This window comes from the organism of the source record quoted next, unplaced genomic scaffold (assembly GCF_019419815.1).
Source record: "Pyrus x bretschneideri cultivar Hongxiangsu unplaced genomic scaffold, Pyrus_bretschneideri_v1 Contig6, whole genome shotgun sequence".
Classification (NCBI taxonomy): domain Eukaryota; kingdom Viridiplantae; phylum Streptophyta; class Magnoliopsida; order Rosales; family Rosaceae; genus Pyrus; species Pyrus x bretschneideri.
This window is the reverse complement of record NW_025999798.1, coordinates 564249-591840: the sequence shown is the minus strand read 5'-3', so window position 1 is coordinate 591840 and position 27592 is coordinate 564249. Positions and strand designations below refer to the sequence as shown.

The following is a 27592-nucleotide window of genomic DNA, read 5'->3' as shown; positions in this document are numbered from 1 at the left end:
GACATTAGTATAAGTGAAAGGATTACAAGAAATATACAATCTAATGGAGGAGATTGAGATAGGAAAATTTAATTTAATGATTGTAAAGAGTTGAAATCCTATCGGCAGCGAGTTTTGAACCTAAGATCTCCAGTTTTTAATTTAAAGGAAGCTAGACTTGTGGTCGGAGGTTGAAATGCTTCTGTGAGTCTTTCCGGGCCTAGAAAAAGTGGATAACTGTGACTTGTCATGAGTTATCCCTTTTAAAAAAAAATTGACCACACCATAAGCTATGACACATGTCATGACATAAGCCAATAATGAAGTCATTCTAGTTATGTTTTTTGCGAAGAAATAAAAATTGATGTATGAATTTATTTTTATTTTTTTTTGTTGAATATTTACAAAAATATTTTACAACAATGTAATTTAAATTATTTGAAAATGTTGCTGTAAGGATTCTACTTGAATTTAAGGTTTCTTATAGGCTCTTCCACAAGTCTTCAAAAGTGGTGGTAGAAGTGAATTATTAAACTACAACATTCCGAAAGCAGCATCATCTTATACCGCCACCAGAGACTTGGATTACATATTAGCAATGGCTGACAAGGAAGAAGGCTGATAAACCCAGAGGTGCAGACTTCATTGGCAGATCCAGGATTTTAAACTTTGGTCCCAATAAAAAAGTTCAAAAAATTTATAAATAAAAATAACATTGAAAAGTTAAATATAATACATTTCATTCAAAAATCATGTGCAAAACAACATTACAAGCTATAAAATCCTAATTCAAACGTCCACGACGAGGTTTCATAGTCTGAAAATGTTTCATGATAGCTTCATTACCAATACATGAAAAAACATATTTTTTAATGTAAACAACTAAGCTGTCACTCAAACCATTGATCTCTCATTTTGTTGCAAAGTGGATCCTTAATGATATTCATAGCGGAAAATGCCCTCTCCACTGAAGCAGTTGCAACCGATAAAACCAAAGCCAACTGAACAAGCAAATATACATATGCAAATGTTCGATGCAACCCTTTATCCACTATTTTCTTAGCAAGCTCATTAATCCTCCGCAATTGAGAAAAATCATTATCAGAACGCACAAAATGAATGTAAATATCAAGTTGATCTTGAAGTACCGATCTCTCTCGATCTGTGAAATCTTCAGGATACATTTGAGCAAGGCGAACAAGCTTCTCTTTATCAAAAGCTACAAATGAATCATTTGGACTTAAACATGCCAAGCAAATAAGCAATTCGGTATTACTTTTATCGAAGCGATCATCTAATTCTGTAAGTTGGAAATCAATGACCTCAAAAAAGAGCTCCACTTTGTAATGATGACGATTGGTCTTTCTTGGAGTAATGTAATTATAAAATGAGATTGGATGGGATTAGAAATTTAGGGTTTTGGGTAAATATAAGAAAGATGGGGATTAGGGGGAAAAGCAGAGGAACGGAACGGGGGAAAGGAAAGGGACTCTTGGGAAAGATGGCCCATGTGAGGCTAGGCATATGGAATCAGGGACAATTGACAAACGGCACCGTTTGTCTCATTAGTTTTTAACAAAAATTAAATTAAATTAAACAAATTGGCCTAAACATGGCATTTTGGACCAACTTTTTAAAAAACCATGTTTTCTTTCTTCTCCCCCCTAGCCCCGCTATGTTCTCGTTGAGGGGTCCCCTGGAAAATTTCTAGCAGCATTTTAGGATCGCTGAGGGGTCCTAAGACCTCCCAGATCCCTCTGTGGATCCGCCTTTGGCGGACTCTGAAGATGATTTCGGAAAACGGGCAAGTGAGACGCTGATTGCCAAAGAATAAGCTGAGTTTGAAAGAGAAGGAGAAGAAGGCACTTGTAGTTTCATCTCTTGTAACTATTTTTGTCCAATTTATATACAAATTTCAAAAATTTCATGGAATTCTCCCCTCTTTATCTACTCTAAAACTTACCGAATGTATATGTGTACGTATATAATTATGTATTTCTCTCTCTCGTAATGTTGAATGACCATGCAATAAAAAACGTCTCCCTAGCCTTATACTTATGTTATGTCTCGCGCCGTAAGCTTGTGATTTTTAAACAAGGTTATGTGCTGTGAAAATGAAAGAGTTTCACATGTTCTCGTGAAAATAAGAGTTTGAGATATGATATAGGGAATGCACACACAATTTAATTGTTTATTTCTTTCCCAATTAATTGCATATCATATTCGCTATATGCCTTTCAAGTTCACCAAATTGAATTTGAAATCACAAATTGAGATCTTATTACGTATACGTACTTTAATGACTCCGATATCGAGTAGCTTATTCGTAAATGCATAGCATGCATAGTTGCATACAGCTTTGATGAAAGTAGAAGATACTGTGGTAATCATATCATGAGATCGATGGTTGTTCTACTTGCATGTGGCAACCAAGACTCTTCTGGGAGCAAGAGAAGGCCTTCTTCCATGAAGCAAAGCCAGGTTATCAAGGAAGAGAACATCACCCTTCTCCCACTTAAACTGGATGCTTTCTTCTTCGATTATCTGCTCACATCTGTTCACCAGCTCTGCCGGAATCTCGGTCCCGTCCGCCATCAGGGCCGAGCTGTTCTCCTTCCCATGCATGCCAACCATCGTGTTGAACCACATTCTCCTCCCTTTTCTTCCTTCAAACACCTTCGTCAGCGACCTCGGTCCTAATATCGTCTTGATTCCCCCATCTGCTAGCCACTCGACGTCCATGCCTAAAGCATTAGCCCTGCCACAAGTAAACAAACATTGTCCATTTTAGCTGGTGGCAATGATGTCGACACATTATATAATGGACTAAAATATGAATGTATTACTTTTTTTCAGCTTCTGCACGGTCTGATGTGGCAAAAGTATCCTCCCAACCCCTGCCCCTCATAGAACCTGTGCTGTTCTTACTTGGTGCTGTGAAGGTGTATTTCAAGCCACTTGCATCCAATTCTTCTACAGCTTCCGGGAACTCCTCCAGCATCCTCTCCGTCACTCGGAAGCTCGGAACAAATGGGGTCTGCCCGCCTTCTGGTGGAGGTATCTCACAGAATAGGATGACCTTTTTGGGATATTCCTTAATCTGCAGGTTAATTAATTAGTTAAGACACAGTCAATTGGGGTTAATTAATTAGAATATAGAGAGTCAACTCTTCGAATTTTAGTTTACGATACAAGAGTCATCGGTACATGTTTGCAGGGAACATACTAAGGTTGGAATGAGTCCATGTTTTGACTTGGCTTAAAAAATTCAAGTAAAAAATGTTTGCTTAAATCAAGATATATGACAGTTAATTAACTTATTAATCTCTCTGTGCTTTGGTGCAGGGGAGGGAAGCAACTGACACAGCATATGTTCGCAGAAAACATGATCAATTTCACACTTCCTAGCGATGAATTCGATACCTTTCTCCGATCCTAAAGCAACAAAAACGCGGTCTTTTGTTTTTCGGTTGCAAGAAACAAACATTCTAGGCCGAGCCTTGTCACCTAAGAAAACAGGAATGAAACTGCCAGGAGACTTCTCCAATATTTTTGACAACCTATGTCCCTAGAAATAAGGTGATTTTTCATGGTGATAGTATATATATGCACTTACCAAGACCATCTCATGGTGATAGTATATGAACTCTGAGAGAGGTCCTTCATTTGCAGTCCAAACTCGCTTGTGCACATGAGTTCTTGGCGCCGGTCCTACATAGCGAATATCATCCCAACCGAAGGTTTCTATGATGTCGTTGAACTCCTCAGCGTTCTGCACATTGAAACCTCGGAGAAGGATAGCGCTGTTCTTGACAAGCATCTGATCAAACCAGTCCTTGTTCTTCTGAAGAGCCAAAATAAGTGACTCCACATCGTTGTTTTCGGGTGCTGGAGGCTGCAGCACCAGTGGCATGGTCTCACCATGCACCACCTTCTGGCCTTCGCACTCTCCTACTTTGAAGTCTTTGGTGAAGGGCTCCATAATCTCTCTCTCTCTCTCTCTCTCTAACTTGCTATTTGTTTATGGGCGTGTTGGTGTTTAGATTCGAAGGGGTTATATATAGTGGTTGGGATATGGTTCTCACCGGCTGATTTTAGATGTTTTGTATGTCATTTTGCTTGTTAAATACGACGCAATAATTCTTTTTTTATTGGTTTTGTTCGCAGGTACCTCAAATTTGAGACTAGAAGTTACAAAAAAATGAATGATGATTACTATGTCAGTCACCACCAAACACAATATAATATACAGAAAAATACTGTATAGGGCGCCTAGCAAGGCATATAGATACTTTATGCAGAGTAAAGACCAGCTGTATAACATAAATTGATTGTACAATGGAAAATACTTTGGCCATATCACAGTTCATCAATTTAACGAGTTAGGGGTCGTTTGGGACTGTTTGTGCCACAAATTTTAGTAAAACTCCAAGTGTTTCCTAAAGAGCACTTAGAAAGCGCTTCTACGATACGAATACACTTTTAAGTTTTTTCGCCCAAATTTTGAAATATTTTTAGTTGTTTGAAAGTAATTTTAGCCTCTTTTAGAAGCAATCTCAAACATACTTTTAATCACTGTGGTAATATGTATTGGATATAGATTCGCATGCAAGTAAGAATGACTCCGCATATATAAAATGCCGAATAGTGTCCTTTTCTTTAGTTGGCATGTTACTACAAATCAAGGTTGTATGCTAGCTAGGGTTAACAAAGGTTATCGGCCATCAAACTCCGAGAAGTCGATAAGTAAAAAACCATACAGTAAAACAAAAAAAGCACAGATAACAGCCCTAATAAAGTACTTGATCTTTCTTATGCAACAGCTAGCAGACTGACAAATCTTTGTTTGCCATCTCAGAAAGAGCTTTCGAGTTACCTTGATCTAATTTGCGATTTGCCGTTCCATTGTTGGAATCTCTGAAGGCCTTGGTATACCCGTACGAGTGAGTATTTTGATACCTCCTTTCGTTTCCATAACGTTATGGACAAAGCAAAGTGCTTAACCCAAACACAAGTTGACAAATTCTCCTCTTTTTTTTTCTGCTTCAAATTCTACACTGCCTCTACGTCCGCATACAAGGATGTAATCAAGCCGGCCGTCCAGCTCTTACATTTCAAGCTTTTCTGGTCGCGGGGCATTTCAAATCTGCCCATGCTCCACTTGGCAATTTTGTAGGCCATATAGATATATGCTACCTTTTTTTTTTTTTTTTTATCTTTGTGAGTCCCGATCCTCTTTTTCATCTATGTGTAAGGAATTTAAGGACTTAGAGATCTAAGTCGTTGAACAAAAAGAATGAGAGATTCAGACTTTTGGTTTATGTGGGGTGAGCCAGTGAAATGGGCTACCTACCCACCCACCTTTGTTGATTCCAAGTACATATACTATTTTGTTGAAGGTCGTTCAAGCTTTTCCTCAAAGTATGACATGAATTACTTCAACACCATGGTGCTTGGTACTCGAACATTGGCTCGAAGCATTTTCTCCATTCTTCTTATTCTGAAAAATCAAAGCACCGTGCATCTTGGTACCAATAAAGACTGCAAGATTTAAAAGTCCAAATCTCTAAATCTGTTGACTTCAGACACGAAGATCCGAAAAGGATCTTGTTCTTAAAGCCCCCCCATATATACACTGAATATTCTTATATCATCAATAGACAAACTAGCAAACACATATAAATGATTAAAAAACCACATTAAGAAAGTGTATTTAAATTTTTAATTAACATCCCATTGACATGGACAAAGTCCTTAGGCAGCAGCTCTACAAAAATCCAGGGCCAAGGAAAAATTAGGGGGTGTGCTATCCACATTATTTTTTTTTATTTTCACTTACTTTTTATTAATTTTTATTATTTGATTTTTTTTTTATTCATTCAATCTGAAAGCTAAAAATTAAAAAAGTGTGAGTAGTGTAAATAAGTGTGTGGATATCACACCTTAAAACTTATGCGTCATGCGCGCACAAAATGGCAAACACTCAATGTTTACAGAAAACTGACACATGGCATCCACAGATTAACTTAATTACTTTATAATCTCACAAAATTACAACACGAGGCACGTGACAAAACACAAAGCATCCTATTTAAAGTTGAAACCAGAATTTAAAATCTAAACAAAGAATTTGTTAGACGCTTCTTGCTTTATTTGTAAGAAACTATTTTTTATCTGTAAATAATAGCGTAATAAATACACAAATGTAATTTATTAAAGGGTTATTTTGGTTTCGGTCCTTAATCAATTTAATTGTTAGACTGAAGTTTTATTTGTTTAAATATTTTGATCGAGGTCCTTAACATCATTTAAGAGATTTAATTCATGCATTAATTCATTTAATGTCCCACAAATTACAAAATTTAAACAACTTCAAATAATATTTTAAAATATAATAAATACTTAAAAATAAATATTAGAGTAATATTGTTCTTCACAAAATTATAGTAAGAAAATAATGACACACCCCAACCAAAATCAAGGCGTGATGGCTGTCACGCCTTGATTTTGGTCGAGGTGTTTCAGTTTGGTATCAAAGCCAATCCCTAGCTGAGTGTGTCGACGAGGACATCGGACCCCTAAGGGGGGTGGATTGTAACATCTCACATCGCCCAGAAGAGTGGATCCTGTAAACCTTATATGTATATTCTCATCTCTACCTAGCACGAGGTCTTTTGGGAGCTCACTGGATTCGGGTTCCATCGGAACTTCGAAGTTAAGTGAGTTTGCGCGAGAGCAATCTCAGGATGGGTGACTTACTGGGAAGTTCTCGTGTGAGTTCCTAGAAACAAAACCGTGAGGGAATGGTCGAGGCCTAAAGCAGACAATATCATGCTACGAGTGGCCCAGGCGGGGATGTGACAATTTGGTATTGGAGTCAATCCCTGGCCAAGTGTACCGACGAGGATGTCGGGCCCCTAAGGGGGTGGATTGTAACATCCCACATCGCCCAGGGGAGTGGATCCTGTAAGCTTTAGCGTGTGGGCGTGGTCGGGGCCCAAAGCAGACAATATCGTGCTACGATGGAGTCGAGCCCGGTATGTAGTGTGATTGCTCTTGTGCAAACTCCCTTAACTTCGGAGTTCGGATGGAACCTGAAGCTAATGAGCTCCCAAAAGGCCTCGTGCTAGATAGAAATGAGAATATATATATATATATATATATATATATATAAGGCTTACATGATCTACTCCCCTAGGCGATGTGGGATGTTATAATCCACCCCCTTAGGGGCCCGACGTCCTTGTCGGTACACTTGGGCAGAGATTGGCTCTGATACCAAATTGTCACATCCCAGGCTAGACCCACCGTAGTACGATATTGTTCGCTTTGGGCCCCGACCACGCCCTCACGGTTTTGTTTCTAGGAACTCACACAAGAACTTCCCAGTGGATCACCCATCTTGGGATTGCTCTCGCGTGAACTCGCTTAACTTCGGAGTTCCGATGGAACCCGAAGCCAATGAACTCCCAAAAGGCCTCGTGCTAGGTAGAGATGAGAATATACATATAAGGCTTACATGATCCACTCCCTTGGATGATGTGGGATGTTACAAATAACATACCCACATAATTACTAACATATTTTAAAAAATAACTACCGATATATTTTAAAACATAAAATAAATACATATAATTAGCATGTGTACATTTAGCAAAATTAAAAAAGGAATAAATTAAAAAATATGGGTACAAATACAAATAAAACTTTAAAAAATATGGGCACAATATATATATATATATATATATATATATGGGTACAAATTAAAACTGAAAAGAAAATTGATAAAAATAAAAAAAAGGTTGCAAATTAAAAATAGGTACAAACTAATAATAAAAATAGGGAATTGTTATTAGCACTCAAAAATCTCATTATACACTCCAAACTTTCTATATTAGGAAAGAAAAATACACTTGTGAGGAGTGTAGAATGTGATTTTTGGAGTTTCAATAACACTTCCCTAAAAATATATGATAAAAAATTTAGCCATAAATATAAATATACCAAATGTAAAATTTCTAACACTAAATGAATATATTAGAAATAAAAAAATATTTTATTATTGAAATAATTAATAATGTTTATTAAAACCCAAGGATCTTGATCAAAAATTGAAAATGAATAAAATTTTAATTAATGGAGTAACACGAGACACAAAATAAAAGCACATAGATTAGAAATTAGGTTTAATCAATGTAGCAAAAATTGTAAATAATAGTGTAACAAATTCACAAAAACAGATCTTGCAACTCTGTGATGGTTCTAATTCGTCAAGTTTGCTTGAATCTTGGCATTTTTCTTTGTTATGGCTCTAATTCTGTAAGTGTCAAATTATCAATTTTTTTTCAACCAACTTGACGAAATAGAATAACTTGATACACGAAATGAAAACATAAAAGATGATGCTTGTATTTTTTCACGGTGAAACCTTCTTGTTCCATCATTTAATAATAATGTGAAACAAAGAAATTCTGCATGGGAGAATACAAGCATTATCCAAACAGAAATTGCATAAAAAACAAAAAAGAAGGAAATTTTAACAAAAAAAACTTTCAGTACTGTTTATTTTAACGAAAAATTATATTTTTACATGAAAAAATCAATACTAATACTGTTTATTTTATTTTTTATTTTATTTTTATTGTTAAAATTCAAAAATTTCAAACTATTTTAATTGATTTTCATTAAAAAGAACATGCAGTGGGACAGTCTTCGAGTGAAAGCATCTGTGTTTTCCGCATAAAGAATTAGAGAAAGAAAGCAACTTTACGCAAGTGCCTGGTATTATTTTACCAAACTAGATCTAGACTTCAGCTGTCGGTGCACTGAACTCTCGCTCTCAGAGTGTTGGAGCTGCAAGTATCAAATCCATGGCGACAGTCACACCTTCACTAGTTCCACTCCTCTTCTTTGCCAGAATCTCAGGGCTTGCAGTTGCAGCTCTGGTCATTTTCTGGGCTTTCTACTTCAAATCCAGCTTCCTTCCTCACTCTTCCCCACAAGAACACCAAGCCCTCATCTATTCAGTATGAACCCTCTCCGCTCTTTCTATTCACACCTCTTAATTTACTCTCAAAACCCAGATAATATCTCAATTGATCATTTCTTGAAGCTAAAAAATTTGAAAAGGGTGGTTGTTGTTTTTGCAGGCTCTTCATCCTCTGTTCATGGTCATTGGGTTTATTCTCATTAGTGGAGAGGGTAATGGAAGTTTTTTAGCAACATGTTTAAAAATTGAAGCAAACCCTTTAATTGATAAGAGGAGTGATTTCCACACGCCCATTTTCTCCGTTTTGCGAACGTGTTTATCTCTGGTCTTTCGATTGAAAGAATCAAAGAAGAATCAACGGACAGAAATAAACGGGAAATGTGTATGGAAATCATTTCCCATCGGTATGAGTTGGGTTTTGAATATTTTTTATTTTTATTTTTGTTATATTTTCTGCAGCAATTTTGATCCATAGGTGGTTGCCTGGTTCAAGGAGTTTGAAGAAATCAGTGCATTTGTGTCTTCAAGGCATGGCTTTGGCTTCTGGGATAGTTGGGATTTGGACTAAATTTCAAGGGCAGAAAGGCATTGTGGCTAATTTCTATAGTTTGCATTCTTGGATGGGGTTGATCTGCATCCTCTTGTTTGGAGCTCAGGTAAATTCTTCATACTTCTAAATTTAACTCATATTTGATGCAATTATTTGATTTATGGGAAACTACATTGGTGTTTTGACACTTCTTCCAGAAACTTACATGTAACAGGGACGTTAACATAGCGGTTTAATCACAAAAGCAATATTATATTTTAGGATAATTACAGATTTGGAGTTTTAGTAAGCTTGTAGGCCATCTTGACTGTATAGTAGCATCAACCCTCAATCATATCAGTGAAATAATTTATCAAACGGGCCAGAGGAAAGCAATTATTAATACAACCCAAAAATGTACTACATGCGCTTTATGGAGGTGCTAAAATGTTTTTGGATAATAAAAGTGCTTTATAGAGGTGCTATGTCGTGAAGCACTTGAATTTTTAATAAAAATTTTGACGCAGTTATAAACAGAAGTGTTGCTCATCTTAGAAGTAGCCACAAACATCCCTCGACCTTACTGTTGCCGTGGTTAATAAGCTCAATACTTGTTCATGCTCCGAGTGTAAAACTTATTAGATTTCCAATTTGCAGTGGTTGATGGGGTTCCTGAGCTTCTGGCATCGAGGGGAAGTGCGCTCGGTGAGGCTAAGGGTGTTGCCGTGGCACATCTTCCTTGGACTCTACACGTACGGTCTGGCCGTGGCAACTGCAGAAACGGGGCTTTTGGAGAAGTTGACATTCTTACAAACGAAGAGGAATGTGTCTAAACACTGTACCGAGTCGATGGTTGTGAATAGTTTGGGACTGGGGCTGGCAATGGTCAGCGGCTTTGTAATTTTGGCTGCAGCGTCGCCTAAATACCAAGCTCTTCAAAGTAAACTCATTTACTCATCAGACAGCAAAAAGTCCATGTCTTCTTAATCATTTTTTTTTTTTTTTTTTTTAAACTCATCTAGTGATCTTTGCAACGATGCAATCTTGGTTTGTGTTTTTTACTCTGTAAATGTTATTTTGTTGGTGATGGTAAATGTTTGATCCAAGTTGGTGTATGAATTAACCCAGTTGACAAAACATTTTCAGTCTCGGTGTCAAGGATTAAACTGAATTGGATAACTCACTATCGTTCGAAGTTAGTAGAAAGAAGAAATGAAAGAATTGTGGCAGAAGATGGATTACTTATTAGAAAAATTTATCCATTTCAATCTTATGAAAAAAATCATTCACTTCAGTCCTAAGCCAAAAAAAAAAAAAAAAAGACCAATGTGAAGTTCGTCTCCATACTATGAGGGTTGCTAAAATTAATCGTGCATCAACATTAAAGTCCAATTACATCAATGCCTATGAATCAATCACGAGTTCAATGGCGACTAATACTAGGTTGGTCTTGTAGCAACTAATTAATGAGAAAAACTTCGATAGGCACTGCTAAACCAAATATTTGTGTTATATTTTTGTGAAAACTGCGTTACAGATGACCTGGTCAACAACTTAAATTAGACAGGCCAAATGCTTGTGCTATATTTGTGTAAAAACTGCGTTACGGACGACGTGATTAGATATACATAAATTGGGTGCACCAAATAAACAGATTCCACTGCCACCTCCTACTTCCCACCTCCCACTCTCCGACCCCAAATACACACTCTCTCTCTCTCTCTCTCTCTCTCTGCAATTACAAAGCTTCATCATTTCTCACCTCCCACCGCAAATTCAAAACCCTAATCCCCAAATCTCGTTCAGCTATCAATAATCATGTGCTCCTCTTGTGCACCTCCTTCTTCCTCCATCTTCCTTCCCTCATACACTTCCTTACTTATACGACGCCGTACTCTCTCCCCGACCCTAATTCTCTTGAAACCCAAATCCACAAGGCCCAGACTGCGCCTCTCTGCTTCGCTCGCCCAGCGAAACCTCGACATTTCATGGTTCCCATCGGACCAATCCGCCGACGGCGACTATGGCGGTTGGGAAATTGTCGATTCTCCGCTTCCCCGCAGAAGTCCAGGTCTGAATTAATCATGAATTTAATGAATTTCGCACAACCTCACATAAAAGTTTAAGACTTTTGTTTTAATTTGTTGGTTGTTGCAGGGTTACCTAAATTTGTGATTGTGGGCATTGGGGCTTCACTGGCGGTAATAGTTGCCGCCATTTCTCACTTTTCGCGGTCGAAAAGAGGTCTGCATTTTCACTTATTGGCTCTTTTGATGGGTTACTAGTGATTAAGTTTCCTTTGTAGTGAATTGCTGTTCCAACTGGGTTGATTTGGTTACTTTATTTTAGGATAACAGCTCTAGTGGTTTTGTATGGTCGGGCATTTGCTAAATTGTGTGTTGGGCGTACTACATTGTTCTATTTTTGTAGGTTTTAAGTTTCAAATTACGAGTCCATTGCATTCTTTTCACGGGATATTGAGTCAGGGATCTGATACTGAATCTGCTAACCAAGTAGCATTGGATGAGGATGCCGCGGTCCCTGAGGCAAGTCCAGGGACTGTACCTGTTGTTGATAGCGACAATGTTACTTCAGGTACATTAAATTGAACATTTCTTAAGGTATTAAGAAATACCCTATTATTTTATTTTATTTTTATGTCTAAATTGTCTTTATACTGATGAATTCGCAGAGGTTTTCTTACGTATCTTCTTTTTTTTAATTCAGCATATGTGGAGAAGCTTGAACGCATTATAATCCCTGTTGCTGTGGATTCTACTCAACAGGAAGCTCTAGCAGTTTTGAAGAAACTGAAGGTTTACTTCTTTATTGAGTGCTGTCAAATCTTTATTGGGTCTTTTAAGATGCTGATATTTATGTCTTATCTGCATTTTAGAAGTAAGGACTAAAGACATAAGCTTACTGACTAAACTGGTTCTGAGATTTGGGTGGCATGCTCACTGATTGCAAGTTTCTGGAACAAAATTTTTAAATATAATTTTGAATCCCCATGGAACTTTCAATCTGTTTTTTTTAATGTAGGATTTATGTACTTACTATTAGTGACGTTTTACAGTCTTGAAATTTTGGACTTGTGACATGTTCTTGTCTGTACATTTAGTGTTCTTATATGACTGAAGCTCTGGGTCGAGTTCTGAGCATGAATTTCTCAACTGTAATTAAGGTACACAGATCATTGAAAATGATGTCAAGGCTGATGAGTTGTGTACTAGAAGGGAATATGCAAGATGGCTAGTTCAATTAAACTCATCATTGGAAAGGTACTAATTTATACGTACACACCTTGAAATAAATTATATATTTTTTGATTATATCTTCAGGATGGTCTTTCCTTAGATATTTTTAATTAACTTTATAGGAATGCAAAGCACCTGCTTATCCCATCAGTTTCACTTGCTGGATCCATAATTTCTGCATTTGATGATGTGTGTGTTGAAGACCCAGATTTTGGGTCCATTCAAGGTGAGGATTGATTCTTTTATCTGCAATTTGATTGGTATTTGGTCCATAAAGATTGTATTTTAATCTTTGCTTCTGCATCCTGTCCCTAAGCTCTTGCGGAGGCTGGTGTCATTCCTAGCAAGTTATCACAGAAGAGCTCCAGTTATGACGGTCTAAATGGCTATGGAAATATCAATTTTTCACCTGAGAGGTAGAAAGTATGTTTGATGTTTTTCTTAATATCTTGAGTTTCCTTTTATACTCAAATAGTACACGGTGCTGCAGGTTTATCTCTCGACAAGATCTAATTGATTGGAAAGCCCATTTAGAGTATGACTTTTTGCCAGGAGTAATAGAGAAGGTAAGGAAGACCACAAACATAATCATCAATCCGTGATTTTTCTGATTTTTCCCCAAGAGTAAACCATGCCTCCTAAGTCATTGGTTTGAAATCTGACTTATTTACAGTCCAGATATCAACCACAACAACAGTAGGTTTTATGGATGTGAAAGGGATAAGTTCAGATGCACCAGCAGGACTATATATTGACATGCTGACAGAGGAAAGTAGCATACTCAGAAAAGTTTTTGGTATTCCCAGTTTCCATGTCTACTCTAAAGTAATTTAAAACTTCCAACCGTTCACACATCAACACAAATTTGATGAATAACTTGTGTTTCCACACTTTGAAAACTAACAAGCGGATATGTAGGCTCATATATGAATGTTTATGTTTTTCTATGTATGGTATGAGGTTTATTCTAAGAACGCCATGGCATATTATCTTGCAGGACAGTGCAAGCGGCTTCAGCCAAACAAACCTTCAACAAAAGCACAAGCAGCAGTGGCGTTGACAAGTGGCAGGATCGCGGAATCAGTTGCTTCTGAATTGTTGAGAATAAAAGCTGAAAATTCTGCAAGAAAGGCTGAGATGGAAGTTATCAGGTCAGAATTGCTCGACAGGGAAGACATACAAAAGTTTTGGGATGAGAAAATGAATGCAGAGAAAGCACATGGTCTTGAGGTGGAGAATGCTTATCTTGCTGCCCTTCAGGATTTGGAACAGGAGAAAATTTTCCAAGAAAAGAATTTTGCTGAGATGTTAAAGGAGAAGGCAGCTATGGACTCTCAGAGGCATTTACTTCTCAGTCTCAAGGAAGAGGTCAATGAGATGTCAGAAAAGCTTGCGTCCGAGAGGTCTACTTATGTTGCTGAGAAGTGTGATTTGCAGGACACGCTCAACGATTTAGAGACGAAGCAGGAAAGTATGCTTGATACGAAATCTATACTTGAAGCTGAGATAGAAGCTATTCGGATTCTTAGGTATCACTCATCATCACTGCAATTATTGTTAATAATGCATAGACACATATTACTAGAGTGGGTGTTAAAATGTAACATTTCGAGTTTAGGTTAACTTTATGGCTCTTGACCTTTTCTTTCTAAAGCATGTTTTGCATAAATTAGCTATAACTTTTCTGTTAAATACAACAGGACATTGTCATGAAGCTTCATCCAAGACCGAAAACTTTAATCTTTTAATGAAATGGCATGGATATATTTATATATGATTCTAATAATTTTGCACAATGATGCAGATCTTGGCTAGAGGATGAAGCAAGAAAAAGCCAAGCTCGTGCCAAGGTGCTCGGGGAGGTAGGACAAAGGTGGAAATGGGATAACCAGGCCCCTTGACGCGATGCAGAGATTTTTAATCCTTGTTTTTTTTAAGGTCACGAGTGGAGCAATGCACAAGGAAGTTCTGATTGTTATTCTGTGTAGGCTTGTACAATTTCGAATGCAGAATGCCATTGGCATGAGCAATGTTAAAGATTTGTGCATAAAGTATAGCATCTTATGTATCGACAAAAGTTAGCAATCGAAGAGATGAGGATCGAGTCTTTTCTTTCACGGAATGTGTAATGCAAATGTGATATGGAAGCTCTTGAAGTGATGTTTCATGCAACTCAGTTTTTTTCCTTTCTCTTTCTCCATTGGGCAGCTTAAAAGTACTGCTTTTTGGGTCATAGAAACACCAATTCAAGTGCTTCAAGCAAAAATGCTTATGAAAATGTATCTACTAGAAGCACTTCTAACAAAAGCTTTTATTAACAGAAGTGTTTTTTGGATAAACAAACGCAACCGGACCCGTAATTTCGAAACAGCATCACTATGGAATGGAAAATTACAGCCACATCCTGATGGGGTAAAGCGGTAAATCCACTCACATGCGTCGGTCAAAATTCAGTCAGCCGTTTTCTGAGGACAAAAGTAGAAACGCAAAGCCGGTCAAAAAGTTACTGCAATTTACTGCAGTGTCTCTCCGGTGAAAAATCCCACAGCTGAAGCCTAGATGGTATTCTTTTTTACCCACCTCCAAATGTAGATGTTTTTTGACCTTTTCATCTAATTATTTATCGACTGGAAGTGACCACAGTTCGTATTTCATCTGTTGAAAATGCATATTCTAGTTGTATCTTGAAAATCTTCTAGTATGCACTGGGTTTTTTGCCGTTAAATTCTTCGTCAATGATCCAATGAGCAATTTTTAACGGCCGAAAATCCTGGTATATAAAATATACCGGAGCTCATTAATCCTCGTATACACCGGAGCACAGTAGAATTTGTACGTATGTTGTAGCTTCCTCTTCTCTGAGGCATATGGAGCAACTAGAGCCCCAAAATCCATGTTTGGATAATGGAATTTGGCTTCTGGTGTAAGTTGTGGAGCCCACATAATTTATAACCCAGAAAACTATTTTTCTTGTAATTTTCCGTGGCTTTTCATTCGCACATCTGCAATTTTCTTATATCCTCTTTGATAAGTTCACAATCTCAAATTCCTCCGCCAAACAACTCGTTTTCAATTCAATGGATGATTCTTTGTTATGTTGTGGGTAACTTTGCTGGCCACACTTCCCACTACAAATCTCAGTTTCCAAAATCTTATCTACAAGTTCTTGTGGGCATCCTGCCATAATTTTACGCTTTGGGAGTGCTTCTACGGATGCACTTTTGTTCATAAGTATTTATGCTAAAAGTGTTTTTATTAAAAATATGTTGAATGTTTATTGAGAATTCTCATGCTTCGTGCTTTTCTAGAAAGTGCTTCTATGACTCATAAGCAAAGCCTTTTTTGATTGCAAGAAACACTTTTAGTCTTTTTAGAAGCAATCCCAAACATACCCTTAAAAAGAGTATACTTTTATGCTATGTGAACAGGCTAATTGATAAAAAATCATGTCTTGCATGCTCAACTCATGATATGCAACACTTGCTTCCGATTGCACGCAAAACCAATCACAAAGATACAAGCTTTTTGGGAAATGCCAAAAAGGAAAGCAAGTGGGTTTTTAGGTCAATCACCCCCAAAAGTATGGTTTAGTTTGCTTTGTATTTGGCTACCTCTGAGGATTAAAATTTCGGCCAAACTAAAAATTGCTTACTTGAAATAGGAGTCCTTTGATTTGGGAATTCTGGACCCACCACCTTATATGAAATTGATTTCTTACCATTCATCAGTGTTTGATTTCTGCATATACCAAGTTTGTCAAATGATCAGATGGCAATGATTGGTCATGCTTTGTCTTTAGAGCTTCTGACCAATCTAAAGCTTGACTCAATTAGGCGAGCAAAGCCAAACTGTTAGCTGGAAGAACAGGTGTAACTGCAGTTAAAATTTACATTTTCTGACTTTTCAGCTTTGGTTTTTGGCTTGTTTAACAGCTAATGTTCCTTAAAATCGTTGCGGTGACATGTTTGGACCCACCAAATTGTGAACTTTCAATCCTTTCGGAGAAGATTGGCCACTAGTTATTGGTGGTTGCTATAGCTCTTAGCACTAAGAGTGCTGCTGGAATGCTTACTTATCAAGAACTTCCGGCCCAAGCAAGCCTTCTGTAATGTTTGGTCTACAAACCTCAGAAGATGATAGCTGATGATGTCGGGAATGTTTGTACTTCATAGTTAGATTTGGCTACTAATATACCTATATATGCGAGTTCTTTGAACGGTCTGGGATGTGTACACTTGGATATGGATATCGGAAAGGGATTGTTTTCTTAATCTCTCTTGGGAATTACAGATTTTGGGTTGCTGTTTCTGCATTTTAGGGGCTTAAATGGTTTGAATTATAGGCGATGGGGTGGGGTGGAAGCAGGCGGTGGGGTGTTCCGAATTTGGTTATCTTTATAGATAAGTGAGAGCTTGAGTTTTCCCCATTTGCAATACCTTCATGATAGTCAGGTTAAGCCTCCTGGTTGCTGCTACCATTGCAGCGATTGCAGCAAGGCAGCACAGCATAAAAAACTCTGGTTCATCAGCCTCAACAGGCAGGCATTCAGGTATTCATCTCTATGAGTTCCAGAAATGTCACTTGTTTATTAATTTATTGGACACAATTATATTGTACAAAAATGGTTACAGCTCTTTTATCCGTTGAGATAGTGCAACTGAGCCATATCTAGTAAATATTGTCTCAGAGACGAGTTAAAATTTACGTCCCCTTACTGCAAAATTTTTATAATCTTAGTTCTTCTAATTCTTCTGGTGATATTGTAACTTAGAAAATGGTAAAGCAAACAGTAACCATCAAAGTGAGAAGGAAGACGAAGAGCAACTTACATATTCTGATGATAGCCTCAGGGAAAAGCATGTAAGTGCATAACAAACTTCTATCAAAGTCCCATCTCTTTTGTAACATCGTAAAATTAGCAGCAAATTTTATGTTCGCTTCCTTTACCTATAGGTTTTAGAATTCTTTTACTTAAAAAAAAAAAAAAAAAATCTGTTTTTAGTTAACTAAGAGTGGTACATATTGCAGAAAGAAGAAGAAGAAGAGGAGGAGGAGGAGGAGGAGGAGGAAGACGAGGAAGAGGTTAAGTTAATTAGCAGCGTATTTAACCGTGCTAGTGATATTTCACCTGGTGATATCGGAGATGAAGATATTTTACCTGAATTTGAAGATCTTTTATCTGGGGAGATTGAAATCCCATTACCTGTTAACAAGACAGATACAAAAGAGAAAGACATATATGAAGCTGAGATGGCAAATAATGCAAGTGAGCTGGAACGGTTGCGTAATCTGGTAAAGGAATTGGAGGAAAGAGAAGTAAAGCTTGAAGGTGAATTACTTGAGTACTATGGATTGAAGGAACAAGAATCAGACGTTGATGAATTACAACGGCAACTCAAGATTAAGACAGTGGAGATTGGCATGCTCAATATTACCATTAACTCTCTGCAGTCTGAGAGGAAGAAGCTTCAAGAAGAGCTTACACGGGGAGCTTCCACCAAGAAGGAGCTAGAGGCAGCCAGGTACAAAATCAAGGAATTGCAGAGGCAGATTCAGCTCGATGCTAACCAGACAAAAGGCCAGTTACTGTTGCTCAAACAACAAGTTACTAATTTACAGGCAAAGGAGGAAGAAGCCGTCAAGAAAGATGCTGAAATTGAAAAGAAGCTGAAAGCTGCGAATCAATTAGAGGTGGAGGTCGTGGAGCTTAAGAGAAAGAACAAAGAACTTCAAATCGAAAAGAGAGAACTAACTATTAAGTTGAATGCTGCTGAAGCAAGAGTAGCAACCCTCTCCAACATGACGGAGGTTCGTCTTACTGCTTTCTTGCATTACGTGCATGTCTTTCTTTTCTTTACGTTTTTCATATGAGACGAAGAGAGAAGATTTAAAACATTGGCATGTAAGTTTCTTGTTTTCTTTTTCCAAACATGTAGTTTCTCTTTTGGCGTCGGCTATTTCAGTTTAGGACTTAGCCCCTGACTATTCTGAGTTGAAACTTGAGACTAGAAACCTAGAGATGCCAAGATTAAATAGTTTCTTTGTTTATCAAAAAGGATTCAGCAAGCTGGTGGAAATTGCACCGGCGGTTTAGCAAGTATTATGAATGAAACAAGTTTTAATCAAGTGGCTTCAGTGCTTGTAAACATGTTCGTGTGATTTCATACTTACAGTGCTTTCCCTCACATGTTTCAGACTGAAAAGGTTGCTAATGTAAGAGAGGAGGTTAATAATTTAAAGCATGCGAATGAGGACCTATCGAAGCAGGTGGAAGGTCTTCAAATGAATAGGTTCAGCGAAGTTGAAGAGCTAGTGTACCTCCGTTGGGTAAATGCATGCTTGAGGTATGAGCTCCGGAACTATCAAACACCCCAAGGAAAGGTATCAGCTCGTGATCTAAACAAGAATCTGAGCCCCAAATCGCAGGAGAAGGCCAAACATCTGATGTTGGAGTATGCAGGATCAGAACGTGGGCAAGGGGATACAGATCTTGAGAGCAACTTCTCTCATCCGTCCTCCCCTGGAAGTGAAGATTTTGACAATGTTTCTATTGATAGTTCCACAAGTCGATATAGTAGTCTCAGCAAGAAACCTGGGATAATGCAAAAGCTGAAAAGGTGGGGGAAAAGCAAAGACGATTCTAGTGTTCGTTCATCACCAGCTAGATCTTTGTCTGGAGGCTCTCCAAGCAGACCAAGTATGAGCGTTCGACCAAGGGGTCCGCTGGAATCCTTGATGATAAGGAATGCAAGCGACAGTGTTGCCATCACCACATTTGGAAAGGTGGATCAGGAAAATGACTCCCCTCAAACTCCCACTCGTCCGAACATTAGAACACAGATGTCTTCTAGCGACTCACCTAATTCTGTGGCATCATCTTTCCAGTTGATGTCGAAGTCAGTTGAAGGAGTTTTAGATGAGAAATATCCTGCTTACAAAGACCGGCATAAGTTGGCCTTAGAGAGAGAGAAGCAAATTAAGGAAAGGGCAGAGCAAGCAAGGGTAGAGAAGTTTGGTGACAAATCAAGTGTAAGTTTGAGCTACGAGCCCAGAGCCAAGGCTGAAAGGGAGAGATCAGTAGCTTTACCACCAAAACTTGCCCTTATCAAGGAAAAGGCAGTTATTTCTAGCAATTCAAGCAACCAAAGTAATGATGGTAACGCCGACGGTAATGCTGTTGATCCTCAAGCAATAACCAAGATGAAACTTGCCCAAATTGAGAAAAGGCCTCCTCGGGTACCTCGCCCGCCTCCTAAGGCATCTGGAGGTGCCCCTGTTGGTACAATTCCCGGTCCCCCAAGTGGAGTACCACCTCCTCCACCTGGTGGCCCACCGCCACCACCACCACCACCTGGTGGACCACCTCGTCCACCACCTCCACCAGGAAGCCTGCCTAAGGGGGCAAGCGGTGGTGATAAAGTACACCGTGCTCCTGAGCTGGTTGAATTCTATCAGTCATTGATGAAACGTGAAGCAAAGAAGGATACATCGTCTTTAATATCTTCATCATCTAATGTATCCGATGCGAGGAGCAATATGATTGGGGAGATTGAGAATAAATCATCATTCCTTTTAGCTGTGAGTAGAACTTTGTTTTTTTTTATATCTTTTGTCTTCTTATCTGAGGCATAAAATATGGTTCTCAGTACTCAAATGTTTCGAAGATTGAAAATTTATGTGTTGGATACAGGTGAAAGCTGATGTAGAAGCTCAAGGTGATTTTGTCATGTCGTTGGCAGCAGAAGTTCGAGCAGCTTCCTTCACAAACATAGAAGATCTTGTAGCATTTGTGAACTGGCTAGATGAAGAGCTCTCCTTCTTGGTATGCCATTAATGTTCTACTCGATCATATATTCCACTCGAAGGTTCCTTTCAATTATGCAAACAATGGATAACATTTCATTCATCAGATGGCTAGCAGGCTCAACTGCTATACCATTAAATCTGAACTCCTTTTGTATTGCATGCTTTTCGATATTGTATACTCCCAAACCCTCCTTCCACCCTCACTTAGCCATCTCTTGCTGCCTTTGGTAGGTTGACGAAAGGGCTGTCCTCAAGCACTTTGATTGGCCTGAAGGAAAAGTGGATGCGCTAAGAGAAGCAGCTTTTGAGTACCAAGACTTGATGAAATTGGAGAAGCAAGTCTCCACTTTTGTTGATGATCCCAAACTCCCATGTGAAGCTGCTCTGAAGAAGATGTATTCGTTGCTTGAGAAGTATGAACTTTCTTTTCATGCATGGAAGTGCTGCTTAGAAGAAATGCTTTTTCGATTTTTTTCTTTGTTCTCAAGTGTTTTATTATTTTTCTTCTAGGGTGGAACAGAGTGTATATGCTCTCTTGCGTACAAGAGACATGGCTATTTCACGGTGCAAGGAGTTTGGAATTCCAGTTGATTGGTTATTGGATTCAGGGGTTGTCGGCAAGGTATGCTTCAAAACTCAAAAAAACTATACTGTGCTTACTGCTGCTAATATTTTGTATGATTATGTTATGTATCGTCTTGCAAACTTGAGCTCATGTAAGATTTTTTTCCACTGCAGATCAAGCTCTCATCTGTGCAATTGGCAAGAAAGTATATGAAACGTGTAGCTTCGGAACTTGATGCATTGAGTGGACCTGAGAAGGAACCAAACAGAGAGTTTATACTACTTCAAGGCGTGCGTTTTGCTTTTCGAGTTCATCAGGTATAACTGATTTTTTCTCATTCTTTATGTAAAAATAGACGGTAGAATTAGAAAATTCCCATTACTCAAGAGTTTTCAAATGTGAAGGATTTGAAATTTCAGTGAAAAACATATAGAATTCGAATGCTAACTTGGAACTGTTTTCAGTTTGCTGGAGGCTTTGATGCAGAGAGCATGAAGGCGTTCGAAGAGCTAAGGGGCCGTGTCCATGGACAAACAGAAGAAACTAATCAGGAATCATGATTCATTCGAATTTTTTTCTCTGTTCTCGTCCCTATTTTCTGCTGTAAATTTCATCTTGGCCGCTTAACGTCGTAGAATGTATGTTCATATGTATCAAGCGTGTATTACGATCAATAATCCATTTCAAGCCAAAAGGAAATTAAGTTAGAAAGATCAATCATACGAAGAGTTATTTCTGGAAGTTGCTGTGTGAGCTTTATTTCATATGCTTGGTAAAATACACAAGTCAGAACCACCTTTGTTGAAATTGTAATGAAATCAGCTTCCCTACTCTCTCACAGAGACATCTCAATTAATTATAAAATATACGAAATCATTAGGACTTGAATACGCTATCGCATTGTGATTACAAGATTTCTGTCCATGAACTTGGCACCTCCAACCTTCCCTTGAATTTTTGAAGGCAGATGAATTACGCGTCTTTGATCCCCTGCTTCCACCAGCAACTCAGATCCTCCCCTATACTGCATTTCACAGATTTTTGTATGTTCAATATCACACCAAAGATGCCGAAAATGTGCACGTCAAAGGCCATAAAAAAAAATTGAGCACAATAGTAAAATGAAAAAAGTTATCAGCATACTTGGTATAGCTTGATCTCTGACTTGTCAAAACCTGGCATGAAAAGGGTTACTGATTTTCTGGCAGCATCAAACTTTACTGAGGGCGTTAGGTTACCACTGCCACTTGCTGTCATAGAAAGCAGATTTCGTGTACTTTCACTAAACGTGTCCTGTATGATCGCATTCCAATCTAGAGGGGAACCCAAGGAAATATTTGGAATGCTAGCAAAAGGCAAGGGTGAAAAGTTTTTCTTGAGTCTTTCCTCTGATTCTGTGTTTTTATGTCGTGAAGCAACAGCAAAGGCTCCGGAAACCTGTGCACCAGCTTGGATTGTGCAACCCCAATAGCGTAGTGCAGCATGAACAGACACTGGGTTGTCTGGGTCAATCACTAGGAAGCAGCCAAATTTTTCAGGTTCTGAGAAAGCAGATGACCCTCTCTGCGCCACACATAACAATTGCAGGATCTCATTGGATTTACAAACAAACTGCAGTTACAGGAAATATGCTGATACTTACCTCCAACATTTGTTCCAGACTGTCCCATATTTCTGCACTCATTTTCCCATTGAGACGAGGAGTACTGCTGCTTATACTCATGGCTTCGTCCACAAGTCTCAGAACTGAAGGACCGGCAAACCTCCCCAGGTCAGTTTTCTCAGCCGTGTTCCGCACGTATTTCAAATACAACCTATGCACAGATCATGTGATTCATGTCAATATATGAATGTTTGTTCATGTGCGTGTGTGAGCGCGCGCGTGTGGGGTGTGTTCATTGACCTTGCTTTTCTAGCTGCACCAATCATCCGCAGCATTTCCTCAGAGCTCATACCATCATATATTATTACATCAAAATTATCTTCGTTGCGGTATCTTTGTGCCACATTCCTAAAGAATTGAACAAGCCTCTCAAGCGCTAATGCGGAAAAAATAGGGTCCATCCCAGGAAGCACCCCAAGCTCTTCTCCGACAATCTGCTCAATCGAAAAGACAGAAGCATCATCAATCCCCCCACAGAAAGACCATTAATGTGTAACTAAACCCCTCAACCGATGTTACATACCTACCCCTTCGAGAACTCCTTGCGTCATATTAAGGCGCTCATCCGCTTGCTTTAGCTGTTTCAAAGGTCCTAGAAGCATCTACATTATCAAGAACGATCCAATTTGGGTCTAGGTAACTTGCAGCATATTTCTTGACATACATTAATTATTGGAAGGGAAAATGCGAAAAACCAAAAACGGATTCCGAAAACATACTTTGGTGGTTTCAAATCTAAGAGCAGAAAGATTGGGGCTGCACAATGTAGGAGAAGTTCCGATTTTTCGGTTTAGAAGGAACTCAGCAGTGGGATCTTGTGTGTGTATCACCAAGCATGTGCTAAACCCTGCCATTGCAAAATGCTGAAAAACCCAACATATAATCAATCAGCTAAATTCATATGCTTGGTGGTCAAATTTCCCAATTGAAAACCATTCAAATCATTAAAAAAATTCAATCTTTTCACGATTAAAACTTTGCCCACAACCATAATTCCAACAAAATTTCAAATTAACGTTAAATTGGGCATCGTTGGTTTCTTTAGTTTTAACTCAGACACACATTACAGAGATACCTGGGCGGCGAAAACGGCGGAGGTGGTCTTTCCGGACCCACCTTTCCCCAAGAAAGTGACCAACTTGGTTGACTTCTGAGAAGAAGCATTATTCTTGTCATCCTCCGAGTCCGAGGAAGACGCCGCCAATGCGAGAAACCGGTGTCTTGTTCTTCTTGTTGTATGTCCTGTCGGCGGAGCAGTAGGGTTTCGAAGAAGGGACAAAGAGAAGGAGTGAGGAAGGAGAAGCAAAGCCATTGGAGGAGTCAAAGTAGGTGAGACAGACGGAAGAAGGGTGGGAGCTGGTTTTTATGAGTGAGCATGAGAGAGAAGGGTGAATTTGTTAGAGACATTTTACTTGCCATCATCAATGGATGATACTTGGGTTCCATGTGCACATCTCCCTATTTTTAACGGGTCTTGTTTGGCAACTCGGATAGAATTAATAATACGGATTCGGTCATTCTTTCGTATTAAAATTACGTTTTTATTCTTTTATATGTCATGCACATGTTAATTTTAACGGTCTTTAAATGAATTATCTTGAATTAGCTAGTAGATGTAAACACGGATAGTAATTTTGCCAAATTGAAAGCACATAGACTAAATTGGCTATAGAACAAAACGCAGAGACCATTTTGACATTTAAACTTACTGTTTAAAAGGAAAAAAAACATGTTTACCATAATAAATGGTTTTATTACATTTCACACCTTCCCGATGCTGTTGATACCATACAGCTAGGAAATAATCTTACACAGTTTTTTTATATCGTTAAAGATGAATTTCATTCCCAACCATTAAAAAGTAATACATAGATGTAGTATGAACCAACAAGAAAAAGAAAATATGACAAACATGGACTTCTAAAAAAAACCTTTTGATTTGAAAATTTCCCAAGGTGGAAAAATCCATCGAAAAGAAAAAAGATCTCTACTAGCCATCACAAGAAATCATCGACTCTGTGGCTCCGTCTCCACCTCCAAAAACGGCATCAGCCACGGAGGATCCAAGTGCCAACGACATACAAAACTTCTAAATCTTCTACTTAGCTGCTTAGCCGCCTCCACCAAGTTCCCATTCATGCCTCTATCGTCTTCAATCTCCAATCCTACACAGTTCAACTAAAGAATGAAGCTGTCAAAATGTGCACATATAAAGTTGAAACACCAATAAAGTTTGAGTTTCTTATAGTATATCAAACATATATATGGTACTGTACATATAGGATTTAAATTGATCACCTATAGCTAGCAAGGTCGCATATCTCTAGCCGCAGGAGAGAAAAAGTTTGGCAAGGGACTGGCGACCCTAGGCGACCTTGGTGGCAGCTCAGAAAGTTGTTTTCCACACTCATCATAATATATCACACCTGAAAATTCAGGTGGCTGGCACTTTTCTCCCATCAAAATTGACCTCTGCCACACCCCTCCTTCTCCAAACCCATCATCCACTGCTTCAACTTCTTCCCCTTTATTTTTGGAGACGAGTGGAATTGCCTTGTTGCTGAGGCTGGCCACAAGTTGCTTAGGTGCCGCCGAGGGCGACTTAGTTTGTTTTACGGGCGAGGCACGGCGGCGTACATGGTTGGCTTTGGCACATAAAGCTACAAGGGCAGAGACTGAGACGAACAAGGTGATTGCTAGCGGCATTGAGGCGAAGTTGTTGGTTGCAACCTCTGGTATTGGACGAACCATGTTGTGAAATATAATTGATTATATTAAGATCATTGAATTTAAACCTGCACCGCCTTGGGTTTATATAAGAGATGGTATATTAGTTTAATTATTTTGTTTGAATTAGTTGTGGCCGGTGGAAGGTGGGGGGAACTTGTTGAATATAATTTGTTTGCTTCCTATTATTCTCTAAATGTGTGTTTTGGTTTTGATTATTAATTAATTTAGTCGTTATTTTTCTTGTGTAGTATAGACACATGTGTTTAAAAGTGTTTTTAAAATAACTGAAAACGTTTTTGATAAAAGTGTTATTGGAGCCAATCCTTGATAAAATTACGAGTGAATCCTGAATAGCATTTTAAGTGCACTTCAAGTGTTTTGGAACCTAAAAATATTTTCAATGAAACCGTTTTTAGTCATTCTAAAAACATTTCTAAACAATTATATGTGTCACAATCTTCCATCGAGATGTAGCTGTATTAAATTGTATTATTGTTACTTGTTAGTTTGAAGTTGTAAGTTGACTTAATCTGGATTAGGTTTGCAAAACATACACCTATTCGTCTTTCGCAATTAATCACCTTCCCAGAAATGGTTCATGATGGATAATTTTATCAGTTTTCTGAATCGTTAACAGAAATACCTCAGATGAAATGTTTATTCTTAATATGGTTAGGGCAACGTTGACAAAATCAAGTTCAGAAAATGTTTATTCCTAATATAATTGGAGAAGTAAATAGAGAAAGTCGGCAGACCCTTTCAAACGTGGGTGGCGAAAGCCATGAGTGGGAGGCCATTATTGCGTTTGTATGCATGGTCTGGTTGATGGAAACGGGTCATCTCTCCTTATAATAGTGCACATACTTATTTAATGTGTACATTAACGAAAACCACGTTTTAAGGTTTTAATGTGCAAGTAAGGCTAGAGAGATCCTAATTTCTTCCACATCTACAGCTGGTCTACGGATCGCTCAAAATAGAGATTGTAGATGACATTTAAAGGCATTATCAAGGTATTTATTTACGTATTTCATGTCAATCATTTGTGAAAATTATAGAGTTCAAGATTTTGACTCATAGATTGAGTCAAATGATTTTAGACAATTTTAAATTTATGTTATATTCATAAATTATAGGTGAATGATTGAAAATATGTAGCATTTCTCGTCTCAAATGAATCAGATAGTTGGGACTCAAATCTTGCACATTTGAATCTTAATACGAGTAGAAGTGCATCGAACGCAAAATTAAGTATAACGTACCTACTTACTAGCTAGGTTACTAACAATGAAATAAATAACTAACTATACCTAGCTTGTCTAGCACGCAAGAAGAATATATTTGATCCAACCACGTCTATATGTAGCAAATATTCTTTAATAATAACAAAAAAAATGGAAAATCGATTTTAAGTGTCGAGCTTAATTTGCCCAAATAATAATAATGGTAAACAGGAATTCTAAGGCCACGTTGAGAGATACATTGTGCTTTTACCCCATCATAAAAGTGGATTCTTGAAACAGATTGATGATGTGAAACGTTAGTTGAGATCACCGATTAGTGTTTTTTAAATTTTTATATGGGAATTGTTATTGGCACTTCAAAAATCACATTCTACACTTCAAATTTTTTATAGTTGGAAAGAAAAATACACTTGTGAGGAGTGTAGAATGAGATTTTTTTAGTGCCAATAACATTTCCCTTTTATATTAGTGCACTAATACATTTGCACATATCGGTTTATAATCGATGATGTTTCGGTTAGAAGATGCAATTATGAGACATATGTTTAGGGCAAAAGGGGTAGAGCAAGATTTAGGAAGACTTGGAAAGAAACTTTAAAAAAAGATATGGAGTACTTAGTCTTAACAAAAGACTTGACACAAAACTAAATGCAGTGATGTTCTAGGATTCGTATAACCGTCCCTACTTAGTGGGATAAAGCTTAATTGTTGTTGGAGATGCGGATGTTTTAGTTTTACATTCCAAATTTATATAATGCACTAGGACACTCGAACTTTATATGTACATACATACAGATTTGTGATGCCAACCTATTAGGCCATCTCCAACC

General features: G+C 38.1%; 6 protein-coding genes and 1 long non-coding RNA gene across 7 annotated transcripts; 3 read left to right on the top strand and 4 right to left on the bottom strand.

Annotated features, from left to right (window-relative positions):
• Nucleotides 1-869: 869 nt before the first annotated feature.
• Nucleotides 870-1857, bottom strand: LOC125471344. The gene is made up of 2 exons (XM_048571659.1): nucleotides 1724-1857; nucleotides 870-1218 (listed from the first exon to the last, which is right to left on the bottom strand). Exons 1-2 carry the CDS (start codon nucleotides 1855-1857, stop codon nucleotides 870-872), a joined length of 483 nt encoding a protein of 160 aa, XP_048427616.1.
• A 378-nt stretch (nucleotides 1858-2235) lies between these two features.
• Nucleotides 2236-4341, bottom strand: LOC103929207 (clavaminate synthase-like protein At3g21360). The gene is made up of 3 exons (XM_009338363.3): nucleotides 3596-4341; nucleotides 2826-3079; nucleotides 2236-2737 (listed from the first exon to the last, which is right to left on the bottom strand). The coding sequence occupies exons 1-3, from the start codon at nucleotides 3959-3961 to the stop codon at nucleotides 2392-2394; spliced, it is 966 nt and encodes a 321-aa protein (XP_009336638.1). The 5' UTR covers nucleotides 3962-4341; the 3' UTR covers nucleotides 2236-2391.
• A 4361-nt stretch (nucleotides 4342-8702) lies between these two features.
• LOC103929206 (probable transmembrane ascorbate ferrireductase 4) lies at nucleotides 8703-10642 on the top strand. The gene is made up of 4 exons (XM_009338362.3): nucleotides 8703-9005; nucleotides 9129-9180; nucleotides 9428-9624; nucleotides 10155-10642. Exons 1-4 carry the CDS (start codon nucleotides 8850-8852, stop codon nucleotides 10482-10484), a joined length of 735 nt encoding a protein of 244 aa, XP_009336637.1. The 5' UTR covers nucleotides 8703-8849; the 3' UTR covers nucleotides 10485-10642.
• A 540-nt stretch (nucleotides 10643-11182) lies between these two features.
• Nucleotides 11183-14871, top strand: LOC103929205. The gene is made up of 11 exons (XM_009338361.3): nucleotides 11183-11568; nucleotides 11655-11741; nucleotides 11928-12092; nucleotides 12225-12313; nucleotides 12690-12778; nucleotides 12877-12980; nucleotides 13071-13170; nucleotides 13245-13320; nucleotides 13433-13550; nucleotides 13752-14283; nucleotides 14559-14871. The coding sequence occupies exons 1-11, from the start codon at nucleotides 11316-11318 to the stop codon at nucleotides 14653-14655; spliced, it is 1710 nt and encodes a 569-aa protein (XP_009336636.1). The 5' UTR covers nucleotides 11183-11315; the 3' UTR covers nucleotides 14656-14871.
• Nucleotides 14872-16771: 1900 nt separating this feature from the next.
• LOC103929203 (protein CHUP1, chloroplastic) lies at nucleotides 16772-21866 on the top strand. The gene is made up of 9 exons (XM_009338359.3): nucleotides 16772-17303; nucleotides 17526-17614; nucleotides 17783-18562; nucleotides 18950-20332; nucleotides 20445-20576; nucleotides 20792-20973; nucleotides 21071-21182; nucleotides 21299-21442; nucleotides 21590-21866. The coding sequence occupies exons 1-9, from the start codon at nucleotides 17195-17197 to the stop codon at nucleotides 21683-21685; spliced, it is 3027 nt and encodes a 1008-aa protein (XP_009336634.2). The 5' UTR covers nucleotides 16772-17194; the 3' UTR covers nucleotides 21686-21866.
• On the bottom strand, nucleotides 21858-24204 carry LOC103929204 (uncharacterized protein At1g26090, chloroplastic). Its single transcript, XM_009338360.3, has 7 exons — nucleotides 23864-24204; nucleotides 23508-23651; nucleotides 23316-23390; nucleotides 23029-23222; nucleotides 22768-22939; nucleotides 22269-22688; nucleotides 21858-22149 (listed from the first exon to the last, which is right to left on the bottom strand). Exons 1-7 carry the CDS (start codon nucleotides 24098-24100, stop codon nucleotides 22018-22020), a joined length of 1374 nt encoding a protein of 457 aa, XP_009336635.1. The 5' UTR covers nucleotides 24101-24204; the 3' UTR covers nucleotides 21858-22017.
• Nucleotides 24205-24450: 246 nt separating this feature from the next.
• Nucleotides 24451-25614, bottom strand: LOC103929202. The gene is made up of 2 exons (XR_664479.3): nucleotides 25087-25614; nucleotides 24451-24966 (listed from the first exon to the last, which is right to left on the bottom strand). It is a non-coding gene; the product is annotated as an uncharacterized LOC103929202 (long non-coding RNA).
• Between the last annotated feature and the right edge of the window lie 1978 nt (nucleotides 25615-27592).

What these genes read in the sequence shown, in the direction of transcription:
- LOC103929207 (XM_009338363.3), bottom strand. Translation starts at nt 3,961, where the DNA reads ATGGAGCCCTTCACCAAAGACTTCAAAGTAGGAGAGTGCGAAGGCCAG. An exon ending in ATCACCATGAGATGGTCTTG is followed by an intron (nt 3,080 to 3,595) that starts GTAAGTGCATAT and finishes ATTAACCTGCAG; the next exon opens with ATTAAGGAATATCCCAAAAA. An exon ending in CGTGCAGAAGCTGAAAAAAA is followed by an intron (nt 2,738 to 2,825) that starts GTAATACATTCA and finishes TACTTGTGGCAG; the next exon opens with GGCTAATGCTTTAGGCATGG.
- LOC103929204 (XM_009338360.3), bottom strand. Translation starts at nt 24,100, where the DNA reads ATGGCTTTGCTTCTCCTTCCTCACTCCTTCTCTTTGTCCCTTCTTCGA. An exon ending in TTAGATTTGAAACCACCAAA is followed by an intron (nt 23,391 to 23,507) that starts GTATGTTTTCGG and finishes TTGATAATGTAG; the next exon opens with ATGCTTCTAGGACCTTTGAA. An exon ending in GTCTGGAACAAATGTTGGAG is followed by an intron (nt 22,689 to 22,767) that starts GTAAGTATCAGC and finishes TGTGTGGCGCAG; the next exon opens with AGAGGGTCATCTGCTTTCTC.
- LOC125471344 (XM_048571659.1), bottom strand. Translation starts at nt 1,857, where the DNA reads ATGAAACTACAAGTGCCTTCTTCTCCTTCTCTTTCAAACTCAGCTTAT. An exon ending in TCCACAGAGGGATCTGGGAG is followed by an intron (nt 1,219 to 1,723) that starts GTCTTAGGACCC and finishes GGCATGTTTAAG; the next exon opens with TCCAAATGATTCATTTGTAG.
- LOC103929205 (XM_009338361.3), top strand. Translation starts at nt 11,316, where the DNA reads ATGTGCTCCTCTTGTGCACCTCCTTCTTCCTCCATCTTCCTTCCCTCA. An exon ending in CAGTTTTGAAGAAACTGAAG is followed by an intron (nt 12,314 to 12,689) that starts GTTTACTTCTTT and finishes TAAGGTACACAG; the next exon opens with ATCATTGAAAATGATGTCAA. An exon ending in GAAGCTATTCGGATTCTTAG is followed by an intron (nt 14,284 to 14,558) that starts GTATCACTCATC and finishes ACAATGATGCAG; the next exon opens with ATCTTGGCTAGAGGATGAAG.
- LOC103929206 (XM_009338362.3), top strand. Translation starts at nt 8,850, where the DNA reads ATGGCGACAGTCACACCTTCACTAGTTCCACTCCTCTTCTTTGCCAGA. An exon ending in ACCAAGCCCTCATCTATTCA is followed by an intron (nt 9,006 to 9,128) that starts GTATGAACCCTC and finishes TTGTTTTTGCAG; the next exon opens with GCTCTTCATCCTCTGTTCAT. An exon ending in TATTCTCATTAGTGGAGAGG is followed by an intron (nt 9,181 to 9,427) that starts GTAATGGAAGTT and finishes TATTTTCTGCAG; the next exon opens with CAATTTTGATCCATAGGTGG.
- LOC103929203 (XM_009338359.3), top strand. Translation starts at nt 17,195, where the DNA reads ATGATAGTCAGGTTAAGCCTCCTGGTTGCTGCTACCATTGCAGCGATT. An exon ending in CTCAACAGGCAGGCATTCAG is followed by an intron (nt 17,304 to 17,525) that starts GTATTCATCTCT and finishes ATTGTAACTTAG; the next exon opens with AAAATGGTAAAGCAAACAGT. An exon ending in AATCATCATTCCTTTTAGCT is followed by an intron (nt 20,333 to 20,444) that starts GTGAGTAGAACT and finishes TGTTGGATACAG; the next exon opens with GTGAAAGCTGATGTAGAAGC.